This window comes from Parasteatoda tepidariorum, chromosome 3 (genome assembly GCF_982258835.1).
Source record: "Parasteatoda tepidariorum strain Cologne lab strain chromosome 3, Ptep-v5.0, whole genome shotgun sequence".
Lineage (NCBI taxonomy): Eukaryota > Metazoa > Arthropoda > Arachnida > Araneae > Theridiidae > Parasteatoda > Parasteatoda tepidariorum.
The window spans coordinates 118595187-118613340 of NC_141757.1; the positions used below are offsets into that span (position 1 = coordinate 118595187).

Consider the following 18154-nt stretch of genomic DNA (forward strand, 5'->3'; position numbering starts at 1 on the left):
ATTTCTCCATCAATTTTACTTTCTAACACATACCTTATTCTTTTATTTCATTTACAGTTCATTTTAAATTATTTATTTTTCAGGAAACGCGTTTTAAACGCATAACTATAAACAAAATAAACGTGTGGTTTCAGGTAACTTTAAGAATGCTAATTTGGTGTCGTAACCCACCTATACTTCCAAGTTTACTCGACATAAAAAGTAAAACATAATTTAGTTTTAAGGAACGAGCAATAAAAAACATAATTTAAATTTAAAGATCGTGCAATAAACTCTTTTTTTTAATTTTTATTAAGGATAGCTATAAACTGGCAGACATCACTGATGTTATCCTATAAAATATTTGACTAAACAGAATCATTTCTAGCTTAATTTAAATCAATGGCTTGTTGACATAGAAATAATGGCAATCAATGAAATAATTCCATTTTTCAAACGCCTCCCCCGAACTATGTAACTAAAATTTTTGAGCGTTTATTAGAGTCGAAGGCTAAAATTGTCCCTTTAATGCACTGTCCCAATTTCAGAACGCTAACATTGCAAATGGTTCTGGTATTATGAAAGAGACACATACAAACTCTTCATTTCATTATTATAAGTCAATTTATTTGCAATTAAAATGAAAAAAAAGTAGAAACCAAATAACGTAGCTACCCATATGCAATCAGGTATCTAAGCTATTAAAAATTTAGTAATTAAATATTGCCTATTTATTTAGTTTTCAATACTTTCAAGGAGGGAAAAAAAATTTTACAATGATTTTTAATATATAATCAAATTTTATTCTTAAAGCAAAACAAAAAAGAATCTAACAAAGAGGAATCTTTTTTTTTTCCTTCCTTTTTTGAGAATTACAGCCTTTTTTCTATAATGAAATTAAAAACTAAAAGAGAAAATTGGTCCTCGTGTTATCTTGTTTGACACGTTTAATTTAATTACAAATGTAAAGATTTTTTTTCGGCACTGATACTCGGCTAATTATTTCAAGAATTAAATTCTTTACACACCATAATTTAAAAAATTAATTCTTCAGAAATTACTGTTATTTTTTTATTTTTTTTATTTTTTGCGTATCTTTAGAGATAATTTAGCATTCTAACTAAAAGATGGGCTTTTATCTAACTAAATTATTAAATTCAAATTGTTCAAAATATTTACCAACATAGCAAAGCAACATTAAAAAGTATTAAGTAACAGACAAAGTAATACCATTAAAAAGCATTAAGTAATAAAACTGACAATTAAAATAAATGAAGGTAATGAAAATGAAAACAGGTTTCTAACTCTCGTGAGCAGAAATTTGTGGATGCAGTGCTAACTTTTCCCTTTAATATGACTCGCGAAGAGAATAATTATCTCAGCTTCCGTTCTGAAATGGATCGTTTGCAGCAACTCGAGAAATAAGGTTTCCGGAAAAGTGTATTTTAAGCCTCTATAGTCACAAAGTTCTTTACCTCAACCTCTTGCGATTGTAGAAAAGACTTTTTCGTCAGGCTTTAAATAAACTGGGAAAATAATTAATTTTATTTTTTAAGAAAAATTATTTTTTGATCAAATTATTTTTCTCTATCTCTTGCTTTTTTAATCTTAGCTTTACTAGCAAAATATTGTAGTATGCCTTATAATTTACAACCTAAAAGCTATCTTGGCAAATCTTATTGGTTTCTGAAATACAAGTATAAAACTTAAACTGATAAAACAATTACGAATCTAAAAAAGCGCCATTTTTATATTCAGAAATGTAATTAAAATGCCGTTCGATGTTGAATTTATTGAAACTCAATTCTCATTTCTTTAAATCGTATCCATCTTACAATTAGAGTAAAAAATTTTACAATTTGCTTTCTGTTGTTGTGGAGTAGTTTTTTGATATCTGTTTTACAAAAAATTTCGAGTCTGATAAAATTCCTGCTTTGGTCAAAAACAAAATAATTAATTTCAAAACGATTATGAAAACCTTCCGTTTATAGTAGCATTTGCTCAAGTTTTTTTTTCTTACTTTATCACAAAATTTTCTCTATTTGAAATCTATTAAAAACAAAAAATTTAAATTTGAAAATTAGAAAATTATTCTAAAAACCCGTCAATTATATAATCATCCCAAATGAGCCATTCTAAAGAATATTTGATTGTTATATAAATGGCGAATTTAATTTATTAAGATTGTTGTGGTGTCGTTTAATTTAAATGCATAAAAAACACTCCACATTAAAATTTTGTTAAAGATACATTTCAAATTTCTTTTTTAAAATTTTCGCAGTTTGAAATAATTTGTTTCTCTGCAGCCCAAAAAGTGTTTGTTTTTATTTTAGTTGATTTTAAAGAAAATTTTAAATTACAAAACGGTTCCGAAAGCCCACAATTTAGAATCGTTCGCTTTTTTTCACTCAAAAGTATTATTCTTTTTTTCACATAAAAGTGTTATTATTATTTTTTTTCGCTATTATTTACTTGTAAGTAATATTTTTGATTAAAATAGGTCCTTAAAAATATTTTTTCTTACATAATTATATTCTACTATTTTACATAACCATACCATTTTACATAATTATATTCTACTACTAGAGGAACTATTCTTAGGTTAGGAAGTATTCTTATGTCGTCGACTACTACAACAAAGAAAAAAGAAAGAGGGAGGGAGAGAGAAATACAACAAAAAAGAACGAAAGAGTGGCATCCTTATCTCACATTCACAGTAGCATTGTTGGATAGAATGCCGTATCTTAATCAGATATGTTATTTCGTTTCGATTTGTGTTCCAACCATATCATTTGGCGGGTTTATTTCTCAATTATGCATTGTATTGAGAAAAAGGCATTAAAAAGATCAGATGTGTTAACAATAGCCATTAGAATTAGCAATCTAAATTCTACACCGGCAATCAATTTACTATTTAAATAAATAGTCTTCTTTACAAATGCGATTTTAGAAAAATACCATTGCTTGTAACGTAAGCTAAAATAACATGCTAACAAAATATAAAAGTTTTCAAATATAAATTTTGCAAATTCATATTATTGGGAAGAGAGGAAGACCATAATGGTCAACTCCCAAAGTAACATATATTAGATTTTCAAGTTTTTAAAAAAAAAATTAAAAAAAAGAACTATGCGTTTTAATTGCAGTTGAAAGTATAACTATCATGATGATTTTTTTATTTTCTATATATAACCATCGTTGAACAGCCGACTCAATTATGGGTTTACGGTTACTAATGTTCAACTCCGTAGTCTTGTAATTTTGAACCAATCTAGAAGACAAGGAAACTCCTGGGTCATTACCCCCAGAAGTATGATTTGTTATGGGTACATGGAGGACTTAATGACTCGACAGATTTAACGTGCATCAGTTACCCTTTACTACACGGGAGTCTTAAGCCGGCGGGGTTCGAACTCACGACCTCTTGGACATGGACCCAGTGCCCTACCAACCAGACTATCGCGGCCACGATGATTGTGTGTATATATATATTTTAATATAAATTCAATGTAAAAATATTTAATCAGCAGATTTTAAATGTGTTTCTTTTATCCAAAATGTGGGCTGTCTCACTGCTTACTACTCCCACCCTCTTGTCACAAACTGTCACTATTTCATTAACTCACTCCCTCCCCTTCATGCATAACGTCATTTGTGGACGGCCCCTTGCGCTAAAAAGACAAAATTTCCCTGATATATTGTAAAAGTTTCAGGCTTCTCGTGACCTTTTTGCAACATTCTATTTTACTTCTGAACACATACATCTCGGCTATTAACCTTTTAAATTTTTTTTTTTTTTTTTTTTTTTTACAATAGGAAGAATTTAGATTAAGCATATATTGCCTTTTTAATGGAAATATCTCACAAATGAAAACACCGCAAACCGCAAGTTGGGTTTTGTGGTTAACTAGCACAAAAGAATTAGAATAATTCGAAAAATAAATAAAATAAAGCAAAAGTTTTTCTTACACCACTTATTCTTATATTTTATTACATTAAAGATCTTTGTACTTTACCGAAAATTTATCTTTTTGCGTTGAAATTTATATCCATTTTGAAATCGGCATCCAATAAATTGGACAACATTTAGTACAATTTTATCACTTAAAAAGTATTTTTAGTATATTTTCTGTTTGTATACCTGTGCAAAATGATTTGCTATGTAAAAATTAAATTGAATTTATCCTCGTTGGTCGGAGTTTTTAATTACAATGAAAAATTATGAGGAAGATAAAATTCTCGATTCAAGTAACTTTTGGACAGATTTATTGCATTCTTATTATTGAGGTCTAGTAGATTTTGTTTCATAACTAAAATGGGAAGAAACACTCAGTAAATATGTCTTACAATATTAAAAAAAGTGCTAGAAATCAAAAATCATTTTTATGTAAATTTTTAAAATAACTAAAAGAAAGTTACATTTAATTTGTTGATTATTTTTATTATTTTTATTTTGAGAAAAAAAATGTGTTTGATAGCGTTTATGAGTTTACTTTTCTCTAAGCTACGCATTCCTAAATAAAAGTCGCATTTTTTGCCATAGCTTAAAGCTTGGAACTCATGAGGTTAAACCATGGCTTTAAATGTTTAGTTTTCTTGGATGATTTTCCGCTTTTATTTTATTAATTTATTTTCCTTACGTTTTTATTCGTTGATTATTTTTTATTCATTAATCGATAAAAACGTCTTCTAATCAATTTTCTTCTTTAAATCAATTTTCATCCATTTTGGATAAATGCTTACATTGTTGTTGTGTTGTTATAAATGCTGTAATATACTTTGAAGAAAATGTACTCAAAATTGACATTTTGGATAAAATGCTTAACACTTTATAAAATAATCAAATTATGTGAATCAAATTTCGAATAAAAAAAATATACGAACGAGTACTGCCTGCATTATTTTTATTAATCAGTCACTCACAGGTTTTTAATATCATTTTTATAGTTTAATCAATCTTGCCTTGCAATCTTAAAGCATTTTTCGTTCACTTTGCATTAATTCACATTCATATCTTTTCATAGTCAACTATATACTAATTAAAAGACAAATCCTGGATAATTTTTTATCGTTAAATATAATAAGTTCAACCTATGTGTATCCGCACGGTTGTAGCGCCATCTAGAAAAACATGTAACGAGAGAACGAGTGTGTTAATTGTGAAGCAGAGAGTACAATAAAAATGTGAGAAAAAATACAGTCCGTTTGTGGTAATATAATTTGTGAAGTATTTAAAATATAGAGCTAGCGAGGGTCAAAACACTATGAACAAAAGAAACGCATACGGGTTTAGTGTAAACGTTTACTTTTAAACGATTTAAGCACTAAAAATGGGAAGCATATTTATTGTTTTAGCTACATTTTTTTAAAAATCTTTATTTTAATATTAGCCCTACAGAAATCTTAAATCCCGTATTTTCTTGGGAGCCTTTCAGAAATTGAGAGCACACTTTTTTTCAATATTTTTGACTCCCTCCACCCTTTTGTCACAAATTGTCCCACTTCATTATGACCCCTACACTCTATTCACATGTCTCGCTGTATTATATAAAAATACATTAAAAAATCAGATATAAATACTAATTGTAAATCATCCTTCAAAATTTGTTTCTAATATTTAATAAATAAGTTGACTCAAATGCATATGTTGACTATGTTTTTATGACAGTAAGCTTAACACCATTGATGAATAAATGTGTATTTATTTATTATTATTTTGGTGGCCCCTTATCTATTATTTTGGAGAAAAATAGGAAAATATATTTAAAAAAACTAATAACATAAAAATATTTTTATTTGTTTTCATTTTAACCGAAATATGTGACTTCTTATCCTCTCCTTTACTCTCGGCGCAAACTTCTCCATCATTTGAGGACGATCCCTTATCTATTAAATGGTAATTAAGGATGAAAACATTTTATTAACCATACATTATATTTAACTATATTTCATGAAGTCCAAAAAATAAACTGCAAAGTAAGGATCAATAATTTTTAATAATAAATCAAAAATCACGAATTGTTAAGAATCCTTCCTTTCCCAAACCCACCATGATTTTTACCCTGCTGGGGTCTTGATTCTACATTATTTTTTTTAAATATTCAAAGAATAGTTAAAGTAAGACTAAAGATGTAAGAAATGTAAAATCAATGTTGTGAAGCTCTGTGAGTATACGAAATCTCCTTTTAATGGGAAAGTAATTGTCTTGTCAAAATGGCGAAAACGATTTGTCAACTGAGCTAACTTCACTGCCTAATAGCTGTCGCTCGCCAAACATGTAAATTTCGCTCTCATGGCATGACAAGAATAATAGCTTTTTAATATATATATATATATATATATATATATGCTTTGGGATTTTCTTTTTCCTATTTATGGGAGAAAATGTTTCAAAAATCTAAGTAAAGAAAAGATGTTTTTACTTTAAAAATTTCTTCGTTACAGTTTATAAGTTAGATTGTATCAATTGCGTAGTATACAAATATGATAATTAACAGTGGTCGGTCTACACTTTTAGAGAAATTTCCTGTTTTTGAGAATTTTGAAATAATCTGCTCTTTGTGAGTCTAAAATTAGCTGTAAGTAAAGTTCTTTCAAACAGGGTCCTGCTTTTTCGAATAGGTAGAAATAAGGTCCTGCTTTTGTGATTTGTAACGTCAACAGCAGTAAATTCTGGATTTTATTAATAAAAAATTTATTTATATGCAATACACTTTTCTATTTAAATAAAATTTAACCCATGATAAATTTTTTAAGAGAATTTTATGACATTAGCATGTTTTTAACTATTTATTTATGAAGAGAAAAAAAAAACAGTCGGTGTTGCGCACTTTACATTTTTTAAACAATCCTGTATGTCACGTATGAGTAAATGGAAATATTTCATAAAAACGTGATAAAATACTTGATTACTTAAATTATTTTAAGAATAAATAAGTACGTTTAGATTAAGTACTTTTATTTATTATTTATTGTGAAAATAATCGTGCTATTTCGTGCGCGTGCTTTAATACACTAAACTGCTTTTTTCTAAATTCTTTCACACACTAATACATATAATTCATTTATTGCTGCTATTTGTTAAGAACATTATCAAAAAACTGTCCTATTTAAACGTTCTATTCTTTATCGTTATTTGTAAACATCAAAGACATTTTCTTTTGTTACTTTAGCTTGGTTAAAACACCATAGATGCTTAAAATTGGCCTCTTTGGTTGAAAAAGCTTATTAAATTATATCGAAAACTTTTGCAATAATTTATGGTAATTCGTGTTTTTTGCTCACAGAATAAAAGTTACAAGAACGGAATAAACACGTTTATGAACTTTTCAAGAGGCACGCAGTGGATTTGTGGAACTGCGCAAAAATTCAGTAGTCGAGGGTCCCTAGATATTTTTTCAGTTCATAAAATTTTTGGATATTTGAATTGACTAAAGTAGCTTCATTCCTTAAGCAACTTATAAGCAAAAATTTTCGTTTTAAACATTTTGAATAAGTTTAATATAAACTATAAAAATTTTACTAACAGCATACAGCATGTTTGAATCAAATAATTAAATTTAATGCACTTTGAAAATAACGATGTGATAATGTAAGTCATACTAAAGTGCTAACGATTGATTGATTAACTGACAAATTCTTATCATGTTTGAGTGTTGACACTGATTTTGAGAAAAGATGTAGAAGTTATTTTGCTCTATAAAAATTATATCTGTTACTAAACACGTTAGCATAACTTAATCTTGAATTATATAAACAATTGACCGACTTCTTGGGAAAGAGAAACTAATTTAACGTCGTTACAATGACTGAGAGTTAAGAACTAAGAGTGTTTTTGTTTTTAGTTATTTTCAATAATCGATGTTTAATGGTCCCTTCAGATTTTATATTAAAACATCCAACACCATATATTTTAATTTTAGATGACTCAAACAGTTCTCTTTATTACAATTAAATTTATCAAAAAAATTATTTTCTGAAATAGATTTTTCAAAACAAATTTGTTTTTTTTATGAATAGAATTCAAATTCATCTACAAAAACTCTTATATTAGAAAGGTTTTAGATAAATCTGGGAATTGGTGTGGTCATCGGGCTAATCCACCCTGTTTACCTTTTACTTTCGGGGGACCATATGAAAGAATATAATAATTTTGGGACCTTGTGTTTTTTAAACTAATCAAATTTGAACACCAAAAATTCTCTTTTAAAAAAATCAAGCATTATAAAATTTAAAACGCAGGATTTCAATTTTTGTGATATTTTGAAACTTTAAAATTTTAAATCACGCTATATTTTCTGAATTTTCTCACCTAATTAAAAAGAAAAATAATGATAATAATCTTTGATTATAAAGTTATAATACAATAATACTAATTTTATTAAAATTTCAAAAAATTAATAATTATTTTAGGAGCTAAATAAATTTGTCACGAAGAATATTGTGCTTAAAGATTGAATACCTTTAATCAAGATTCCATTTCATTGTAAATGAGAAGCTATGTTTCTGATCTAAAAAAATTCTTAGCATTAAATAAAATTTTCCTTCATGTGGAGTAAAAAGTAAATAAAAAATCTTTAACAAAAAAATTTTTTCGTGGTATTTTGCTTGTTACACTACTCGTTGATATCAAAGCACAAAATTTAACAGTATTTTTCACAGCTTTTTCATCGCAATTCGATTAAAATCCTAGTTGAATATAGAAATATTTCAGACATGTGAAACATTACTGTATAAAAGTGACAGTATTTCTACATATTTAACGCGCAACCATCCTAATTAAAACTGCTGCTAAGACATTTAAAAGTAATTGAACTTAATCACATTAGGTGGTTGCTCCCCAAATTTGGTATAAAATATTGGATTGATGACTATTTTAATTACAAGCACTGATAATATCTAATAACATGCTTCCACACTCCCCTCAACCTTTACCACACAATTTTATTTTCAAGAGACAAAGTCGACTTCTGAATAACTTCATTGAGGATTGGTCATGACCACCACGATCGATATTGAGAATTGTGAGCCTTTTGTCTAGCTTTTCGTAGTTCAATCGTTGATTCAATGCTTGTTAAAGGATGCATATACAGCCGTGCCATAGAAAAATCAACGCAAGCGACAAAAAATTCAAAATTTGAGATTTTTATATGTTTGTCTTTTTTGTATTATAAGCTGCTCATGGCAAAAGATTTTTTTTTTTTTTCAGAATTAAATTTTATTTTTATTAGTTTTTTGAAATTCTGTTTTAGCGTTCATTGCATTAGCTGTAGAAAGCAAATAGTAGTCCATCTATTTTTCTCGAAATTTACCGTGAGGCACTTACGTTTTTTTTTTTTTTTTTTTTTTTTTTTTTTTTTTTTTTTTTCAATTGCACGGAAGTTAGTCGTAAACCCAAAAATTGGGTCGACTGTTCAACGGCGGTCATAAAATAAAATAAAATTGCACGGAAGTATAGATCCCTTAATTTTTATTTGCTGAAAGTCAATTAGTTCTGGACAAATAATCCTGAAGAAACTCAAACTAACCAAATTGTAGGAAAGCGTTTTGAGTAATCAAGTTTTTACATGACCTTGATGTTCTTCTTGAGTTCAACTATTAAACAAAACTTAATTTCTGTTTCTTTCTTTTTTTCTTTTAGTGAAAATTCTGTCCGAGCCGCAGAAAAAGCCGGAATTTTTTTACCTGGTTCTCCAGGAACGTATCGCAAGATCAGCGCCACCGCACAGCTGACTAATGCAAAACCTAAGAAAGTTACGGCTGGCAACGCTCTAGCAAACAAAATGGCAGACGTTACAGAAGTAGCTGTTTCAACCTGGCCAAACGATAAAGATTCCTACGAATTGGGAGAAGTTATCGGTAAGTTTTACAGTTAATTTCGTCATATGAAACTATCATTTTTATTCCAAATCATTTTTCAATGCAAATCTACTTTTCTTTATCAACATCGAGTTTACCGGTGTATCGCTCTTCTAGTGAATGTCATGCTTAAACAGTATAAATTTTGACAGGAGATATATCAATTATTGATCCTAGTGTTATCATCAGTGCCGATCACAATTGCTAAATGTTTATTGCTCTGAAGAAAAAAAAATTTCATCCCAAACTTGCATGCTGAAAATTATATCCTTCGAAAAGTTGAGATATAAAAATCGCTGTCTTTATTGTGATGGCTTTGCTAATTATCGTTATTATACGAAGCATAATAATAATTTATTTATAGATTTGAAAATAATAATAAAGTTCAGCTTGATACTGAAACATGCAAGAAATATTACTTCAGCAATTTGTACACAATACAATATGAAAACAAGGGAGAATATTATTTAATGGTCTGTCTATTTTTAGTTGCTGATATTTTTTTTTTTTTAATCACAGAGGTTCAAAAATGCTTTGAAATGTAAATCTATGATAAATATCCTTAAGTATACAAATCTGCATTTAAATTTATTATAAGTGCTATTTAAACTTACCTACTATAAATATTGCATAATGAGTTGATGATTTAAGTATCTAATAACCTAAAAAAATTTACTCTGGTAAAGATTATTCAATAATACTGCTGATTAAAATATAAACAAGTGATAAATTTGTCTATAAATGAACATTTAAATTATATTGTACTAATCTATATGGATTGATATTTTTGACAGCCATACATAACAAAAGGCTCCTCAATTTTCTTTCTCTTACAAATATGGCATTTGATGCAATAATGAAACTACATTAGAATGTTTTATAAATAGATGGCTTATGCATCGAATAGCCAAAACAATTAACTGGTGAAAAACAAATTTTCTTTTCATGATTTTTTTTACTAAACAACAATCTTTTTTTATTGAATAGATTCAAAATGTAAATAAATCATATATGTGTTTATTGCTGCATTTTTTACATTTCCATTGTATTTAGCTTACAAACTTTTTTTATAGGTAGTAATTAAACATGCATGAAATGTTATGTGACAAATAATTTATGCACATAATACCCCCAAAAAAATATCTATTTGCTTAAGTTTCTAGAGTGCATCAAAATGTAAACAATTGATAAATCTGTCATTGACTGTATTGTGCATATTTATGCTTTAATTTTATTTAACTTAGAAACACAATTTTTGTTTCATGTGTTAATGAAACATGATTAAGAAATATTGAATGAAATTATATATTGAATCAATTGAGGGTTTATATTTAGTTACCAAAATCTAGTACTGAAATATTTATTTTCATTTAATAATATTTTTTTAATTAACCTTTTATTTTTATTATAAAAGTTCTAGAGTCTATCATAATGTAAACAAATGATTAGTCTTTTTCTGACAGCATATTTATTTTTAGATTTAGCAGTAAAGATTGTTAATAAAATTGAAGATTTCTTTATTGGTACCCGTTCCATAAAAAGTTTGTTAAAATTTGACAACTGAGTAATGGCATGTGAGAAACTTAAACAAAAAAAAAAATCACATAAAGAGACCATCTCAGACTATAACTAGTAGCCATCCCTGGGAAAACTAGTACTCTATTATTATTTTTTTTATTTGTAAGTACGCAACTGTAACATCTTGGTAATGATAGTTGGCAAGAAATGGTATCCTTTATTAAAGCATGTAAGAAATGAAAAAATGTTGCGTAATCTATCATATATGTACCTATATAATTACCAAATTTCTATGAAAAGAAATAGGATTTTTTTTGTGTTTAAAAAAAATTGGCGGCTATATTTTTTGGCGACTTTGGCATGCACCTGGTGAACCAAAAAGTATCAGAAATTATTTTTATCTAATGATATGAATTTTCTTATTAATAATTTATAATTAAAAGATTTAAAAGTGTGTGAAAACCAGAGTTGGGTTTTTGCCGTCAAAAACTGGTTTTTGACATGACAGTGGTAAAAACCGTGTTTTTACCGGTAAAAACTGTCAAAAACCTACTGATTTCTTTAATTTATGGCATATAGCCGACAATATATTATTTTCACATAATTGCCTTTGTAAATGATTGAATAAATGAATGTTGTAAATGATTTCTATTGATTTTGCAACTATATACATGTATTCTTATAGAAGGATATACATTCATATAGAAATATACTAATTGAAAATAGTGATACTTATTTTTATCATTATAGCTTGATTTGCAAAGGATTCAAAATTTTGCTCTTCTTAATTGTTAGAAATAAACAAACAAACAAAAAAGCTTGGAACTATTAATAAATTCAAGAACTAAAAAGAAGAATTTAAAATTTGGCATTTCTTAAATATTAGAAATAAGCTAAACAAAATTTTCAAAACTTGTAGCTGGGCAATTCCACGAAAGCGTCAACTTTTAAGTGAAATTTTTTTTTTATGAATTGTATATTTTAAAAATATGTTCAAAAATAGCCAAAGTCTACATATTACTGTTTAATTTTTGATAATTTTAAGTTTTTTGAATCTGTCATTCCGTCACATGTTTTACTATATTTTTTTAAATAGCAACTGCGTTTTTGAATGAAAATGTGTATATTTTGGAATATAAAGCAGATGTGGCATAAGAATCAATGAGAAATTGTAAAATTCTATGCATTTGATTATTAACTTCCAATAATTAGCGTGACGGAATGACACATCTTCGGCGATGGAATGACAAAACGAGTCCTTGAGAAGCTTAGTCAAAAACTAGGGAATTATTATTTTTTTTCAATTAACCTAATGGCTAAAACAGCTGTTGAAAGACAGATAAAATGTTGAAAAAGACCAAGATCCCCATGATATGATGAAGAAAAAAAACAGAGAAAGAAGGGCAGAGAAGAAAGCTTTCTCGACAAAAGTTGGACTTAAAAAACTCAGAAGTACAAACGCTGTTGTGCGGAGATTGTGTAAACAAGGAAAAAATCAAATTCTACCAATCTCTTCACATACAAATAATTTAAATTCCCTATACAAATTCCTGCAGAGTCTTGGTAAAGCCATAAAAAAAATTGTACACTCACCATAAAAAAATTTTTACACTCACTTCCAAAATCACCAATAGAGGTAAAAAAATTAATTCAGTCTTCATGTGAGAAGTATTTAACATTGAACTCAAAAGAAACTAAGTGAGAAAAGTAATGTTGATGAGCTGTTTAATTTGGTTAAAAAAATTTTACTGTCAAGATGATGTTAGTTACAAGCCCCCAAGTATGAAGGATTCAGTCATAATACAAACTCTGACAGAGTAACGAAGAGTGCAGATGCAATATATACTTATGGCCTTAAAAGAGGCTTTTCATAAAGAAGCATATATTGATGTAAAGTGTGTCTTATCTCATTTTTGTTCATATTCTCATTTTTGTTAAGTGTATTTCATTAATACCTCACAGCACATGCACCTATAAATACCATGTAATTGTGATGTTGTTCTAAAAGGCCAAACAAGAAATTGACTACTGTAAAACGGCACATAATATGTAAAAGAATTTTATGATTTCATAAAGTCGAAGCAACAAATCGTTGAAGTTTTGTTTTTGTCCAGCTATTCTATTTAAGAGAGGGCAAAAGAGAATGACTTCAGCTAGACACTTGCTACATTAGCATTGCCAGGAACAAGAGACCTACACTAGATGCTCATGTAGTTGAGAAGCGAATCATCAAAATTTGAATGCTTTCTAATTTTAACCAAAACCAAGTGTATGATTTGAAAAGCCACTGTTTTGAAGAGGAAATGGAAAATATGATTGAGGATTATGCGGTCGGCTCTTTAATCATAGTCCCATACTGCGAAAAAAAAGAAGGCACATTTATATGCAGCACAAATTACTTTGATAAACAAAGACGATTTAGATGTTAAAGTATTTAAAGAACATGGGACAAAAATTGATTTATGCATAAATTTCCTGAGAACGAAGATAAGATGTGACATTGGCAAGTTAGATATAAAACCTCTTCTGAGACAAACTAATTTTCAAATTAATGAAATTTTAACTGATTCTTACGTAAATATCAATTCTGTTTATCTGTTACATTCTGTTTATCATTTACGTATTAATAAAACATTTTTTAAATGAAGACTTTCTTCCACTAAACTTTTTGTCATTCCGTCACAGCAAATACATGTTAATAACTGCTAGCCAACCTGAGGTTAATTTTCCAAATTCACAATTTACATTGCTTACACATTATACTAAAAGTAAAAAATAGTTCAGGAAAATAATAGTTGCAAAATTCACAGAAACTACCAGTTCTAAGCGGCATGCCGAAAGCTTGGTTGCCTAAATGTCATTCCGTCACACAAGTAAAAAGTTCATAAAATAAAAAATAAAAAAAATACAAAATTCTTTTTTTTTTAGTTTATGAATCACATTATACCAATGATAATGATATGCATGAGAAAAAATCATGTTTATTTGAAATTAGATGCATAGAAACTTCAATTAATTGTCGTCATGCAAGTCAAAATGTCATTCCGTCACATATGGAATTGCCCAGCTACTAACAAACTCTAAGTCAAGAATGACTTGATATTCTTCAGTAATGTAATATGCCAAACAAAATGCCTGGAAATGTTGAAAATTTTGTTTAGTATCCTAATATTTTACTTCAAATAGTATGTTTTGATATAATCATGCTGGGTAATTTTATTGCCTAAAATGAATTAATTTAGTTGAATTAGTAATGAATTAATACAGTTTTACCAAAACTATGGGTTTTTGACATGACGGTAAAAACCATGGTATAAACCGGTAAAAACCGTCATGTGTCAAAAACTTGCCAACCCTGGTGAAAACATAAACAAATAATTAAATATCTGTGTATATGTATTTAAATTTTGTTCAATTTATTAAGAAGACATTTATACAGCATTGAAAATATGACAGTGTCACTTGATGGTTTATGTATCTAATGACTAAAAAATTGTTAAATGATATAACAGATTTTTTTTTTTATTCCTAAAATCTTTAAGACATTGAATAATAAAAAGGTGAGGCATATAACTATATCAGTACATGTAGGTACATATTCACGTTAACTGAATTTGCCTGTATCACTACTAGAGCTTTGTGCATGCATTGCAATAAATTGTAAATGTGTCTTTAGGAGTGGTGGCTTTGATGTATAGTTTTTTTGTGATACTCATTTATATTTGCTCTCATTTACTGTGTGACGCTCATTTTGATTCAGGATCCGATTTGGAGTTATTTCTCTTTGTTTAATAAAATTATAGGTACTTTTCTATTTCTCCGGCGCACAAGATGAAGTCGCCAATGTGACGTCACCAACCACAGTAAATAAATCTTTTTTTTTTTTTTTTTTTTTTTTTATAAAAATTATCTATTTTTTATACAACTGCTATTTTTTTTAAAAAAGAAATAATAACTAAATAAAATAACTGAATTGACTTCTGTCCGTGAAATGGAAAAGTTCTAAATTATATATTTCGTTTTTGATTTTTATATTTTTAATGTTAAAACATTTGCATTTTATGAATCAATGTTAAAATTTAGCGTATAGTGGCAATATTATAATGTTATTGACTGTTTCATAAGTTAACTTATTGTACCTATGTTAACTTATTGTGTATGTAGTGATAAATAGATAAAAAGTATTATACTATTACATCATAATGCATTGTTTATCTTCTTTTTATTAAATTTTTTTGGGCAAATATAATTAATAAACTGATTATTTTATTAAAATTATCCCATTTGTTAATAAATATTAAGTTTAGCTATAAGGTTTGAAAATATATTATATTATAAAGATTGGTTTATTCTTCTATGGTTACTTTTTTTATTCTTGAACTAGGTGACTAAGTTTCCAAAATTATAGCTTAAATAATATGAAATAGGGCACTTTATCTTATATTCCTGTTTTTAATAAAATTGAATTAATGTAAATTTAGTTCAAATCTCTTTCTTTTGATATAGGCGTTGGTGCTACTGCTATTGTTCATAGTGCTTTTTGTAAGCCACGTAAGGAGAAATGTGCAATAAAGCGAATAAATTTAGAAAAATGGAACACAAATATGGATGAACTTTTGGTATGCTATTCTTGCTCTTTATTTTTTGTCACATTATTAAAAAAAAAAAGAAAATTAAGTGTGAAAAAGAGTGTTAATTTATATATTCAAATAATACTTGGAATCTTCAAAAGTAAAGTGATCGATGATAGAGTATTAGATTTGGGCGGAAAAAAATCATAATAGTACAAATGCATGTGAAAAAATTGTTTGACTTTAACTTAAAAGTTTAGATGGCACTATAATTTGTGCCATCTAGGCTTTTTTTTTTTTTTTTTAAGTGAAAATAACTTCTGTTGCAAGCTGACGACAGAGTTTGTTAGAAAGATATTAATAATTTACTTTTGTTCGATCCTGTTTTAATTGGAAAAAATTTAGATGCAGCTATTAGTCTCTTCTTGACAAAATAATGACCAATATACTGTAAACTTTTATATTTTTTTATTTATGTGTTAGTTTAACAACTTATTTTAAATAAATAACTACTACAACAAATTTGTTTTATGATAGTATTTGATATTGAATTTAGTATTACAATTATTTCGTTTTAATCTTTAGTGTTTTGTTTATAACACTGTGCAGTAGTCGCAAAAAGTCTGTTTTTTTTTTTTTTTTTTTTTTTTTTTAGGTTGGCGGGTCTGAAACTTGTTTGCTTCATAATTATAGTAGAGGAAAGTCTGCATGATTTAATGTGCTCAAAATATGTAAATTTTTCACACTTTAATTTTGAAGCAAATGAAATTTTTATTAATGATTATGTTTTTAAACTTGAAGTACAATTTTGCTATCAACTGAAAACAGGATTTGGATTGATAGAGAAATTTCCATAATTGATTTTCTGATTGAAAAAAAAATACCTTTTAAGTTGCAAGAATGCAAATGATATGGAATATTGATCAAATATTTTACAAAAAAAAAGATTTTCTGCCAAGTTATTAAATCATTAAGTGTGTATTTAAAAAGAAAAAAGGTTTCCATTTTTAGTCTCAATTATTCATTTAAAAAAAAAAAATTTAGTAAGAAAAGTTAAATTTTTCTTATTTTTTTATTCACTTTTTTTTATTTTTCATTTAATTAGAAAGAAATTCAAGCCATGAGTGCCTGTAACCATGAAAATGTTGTTAGTTACTTCACATCATTTGTAGTGAAAGAAGAGTTATGGCTTGTGATAAAACTTTTATCGGGAGGTAATGATAAAAATTATATGTATCTTTTTCTTGCTTATTAAGAGTTATATCAAATCTAAGTTGTAGCTTCTTTACTCTTTAGCCAAAAAAACCAATTTGATTCAACATAAATTTTATGTATCCATATATATTAACAAATTGGGAAAAATGCTTCAGCAAATATTTTTCAATGAGTTACTTAAAAAACTATAGATATAAGTAGTTTCTATTTATAGTGTAAATAATATCTTGTTAAATTAGAAAGAAATCCAAGCAATCAGTTGTAAACATGATCACATTAATTACTTCTCATTATCTGTTGTAAAAGAGTGTTTCAATTATTCACATAAGGGCTACAGATATAAATAATTTATATATACATTGAAAATAATATTTTTATAACCTGTTAGATATTGAAACTGTCCAGTTTGTTTATTTTTCTTTTACATCTGAATGTCAATAAATTATTTTGAAATTCATATTTGAAGTCATTCAAATATTACATGAAGAATAAACAAGCAAGGGGTTTACAATTTGGATATTTTTGCTGATCACTTAAAATATGCTCATGTAATATTTGATTATGGACAATTAAAGAAAGGGAGATTTTCAATTCGGCTATTTTTGCCAGTAAATGAGAGAAAAAGGTTTCACAGTTTAAAAAAAATATGCTTATGTAATATTTGAATGGCAGTATATATATAAATATGTATCCTATATACAAACAATGACGTGGCTAATGGAGACATCTGTTCTCAGTTGGCAGTCTGAGAGGGGTGTAAAATTAATCAACCTACTCATTGTGTTCCCCATTACTTCAAATTTTTATTTGTTTTGCCTGTAATTTGAACAAGATATCCTCCAGGTTATTTGCGGCTGTACCTGCACACAACTGCAAGCAACTTCAGTGCCGGATTAAGCTTACTTGGGGCCCTTAGATTACATTTTTTTCTTGTATATTTTTTATTTATTCAAATATAAAAGTATTATATATCTTTTCATTTAAGAAAGTATATTTAAAATTAAAATAAATAA

At 27.4% G+C, this 18154-nt stretch overlaps 1 protein-coding gene across 7 annotated transcripts in view; it reads left to right on the top strand.

Moving 5' to 3' along the window:
• Positions 1 to 18154, top strand: part of fray (oxidative stress responsive kinase frayed) — a 103551-nt gene that overhangs the window by 63011 nt on the left and 22386 nt on the right. For all 7 annotated transcript variants that reach the window (XR_015432718.1, XR_015432719.1, XM_071184593.2 and 4 more), the window contains 3 exons: positions 9620 to 9837; positions 15862 to 15974; positions 17032 to 17140. Coding sequence is in view for 5 of the 7 variants with exons in the window: in XM_071184593.2 (XP_071040694.1) it covers positions 9620 to 9837; positions 15862 to 15974; positions 17032 to 17140 (440 nt within the window). In the remaining 2 variants the exon portion in view is untranslated. The remainder of the gene's footprint in view (positions 1 to 9619; positions 9838 to 15861; positions 15975 to 17031; positions 17141 to 18154) is intronic.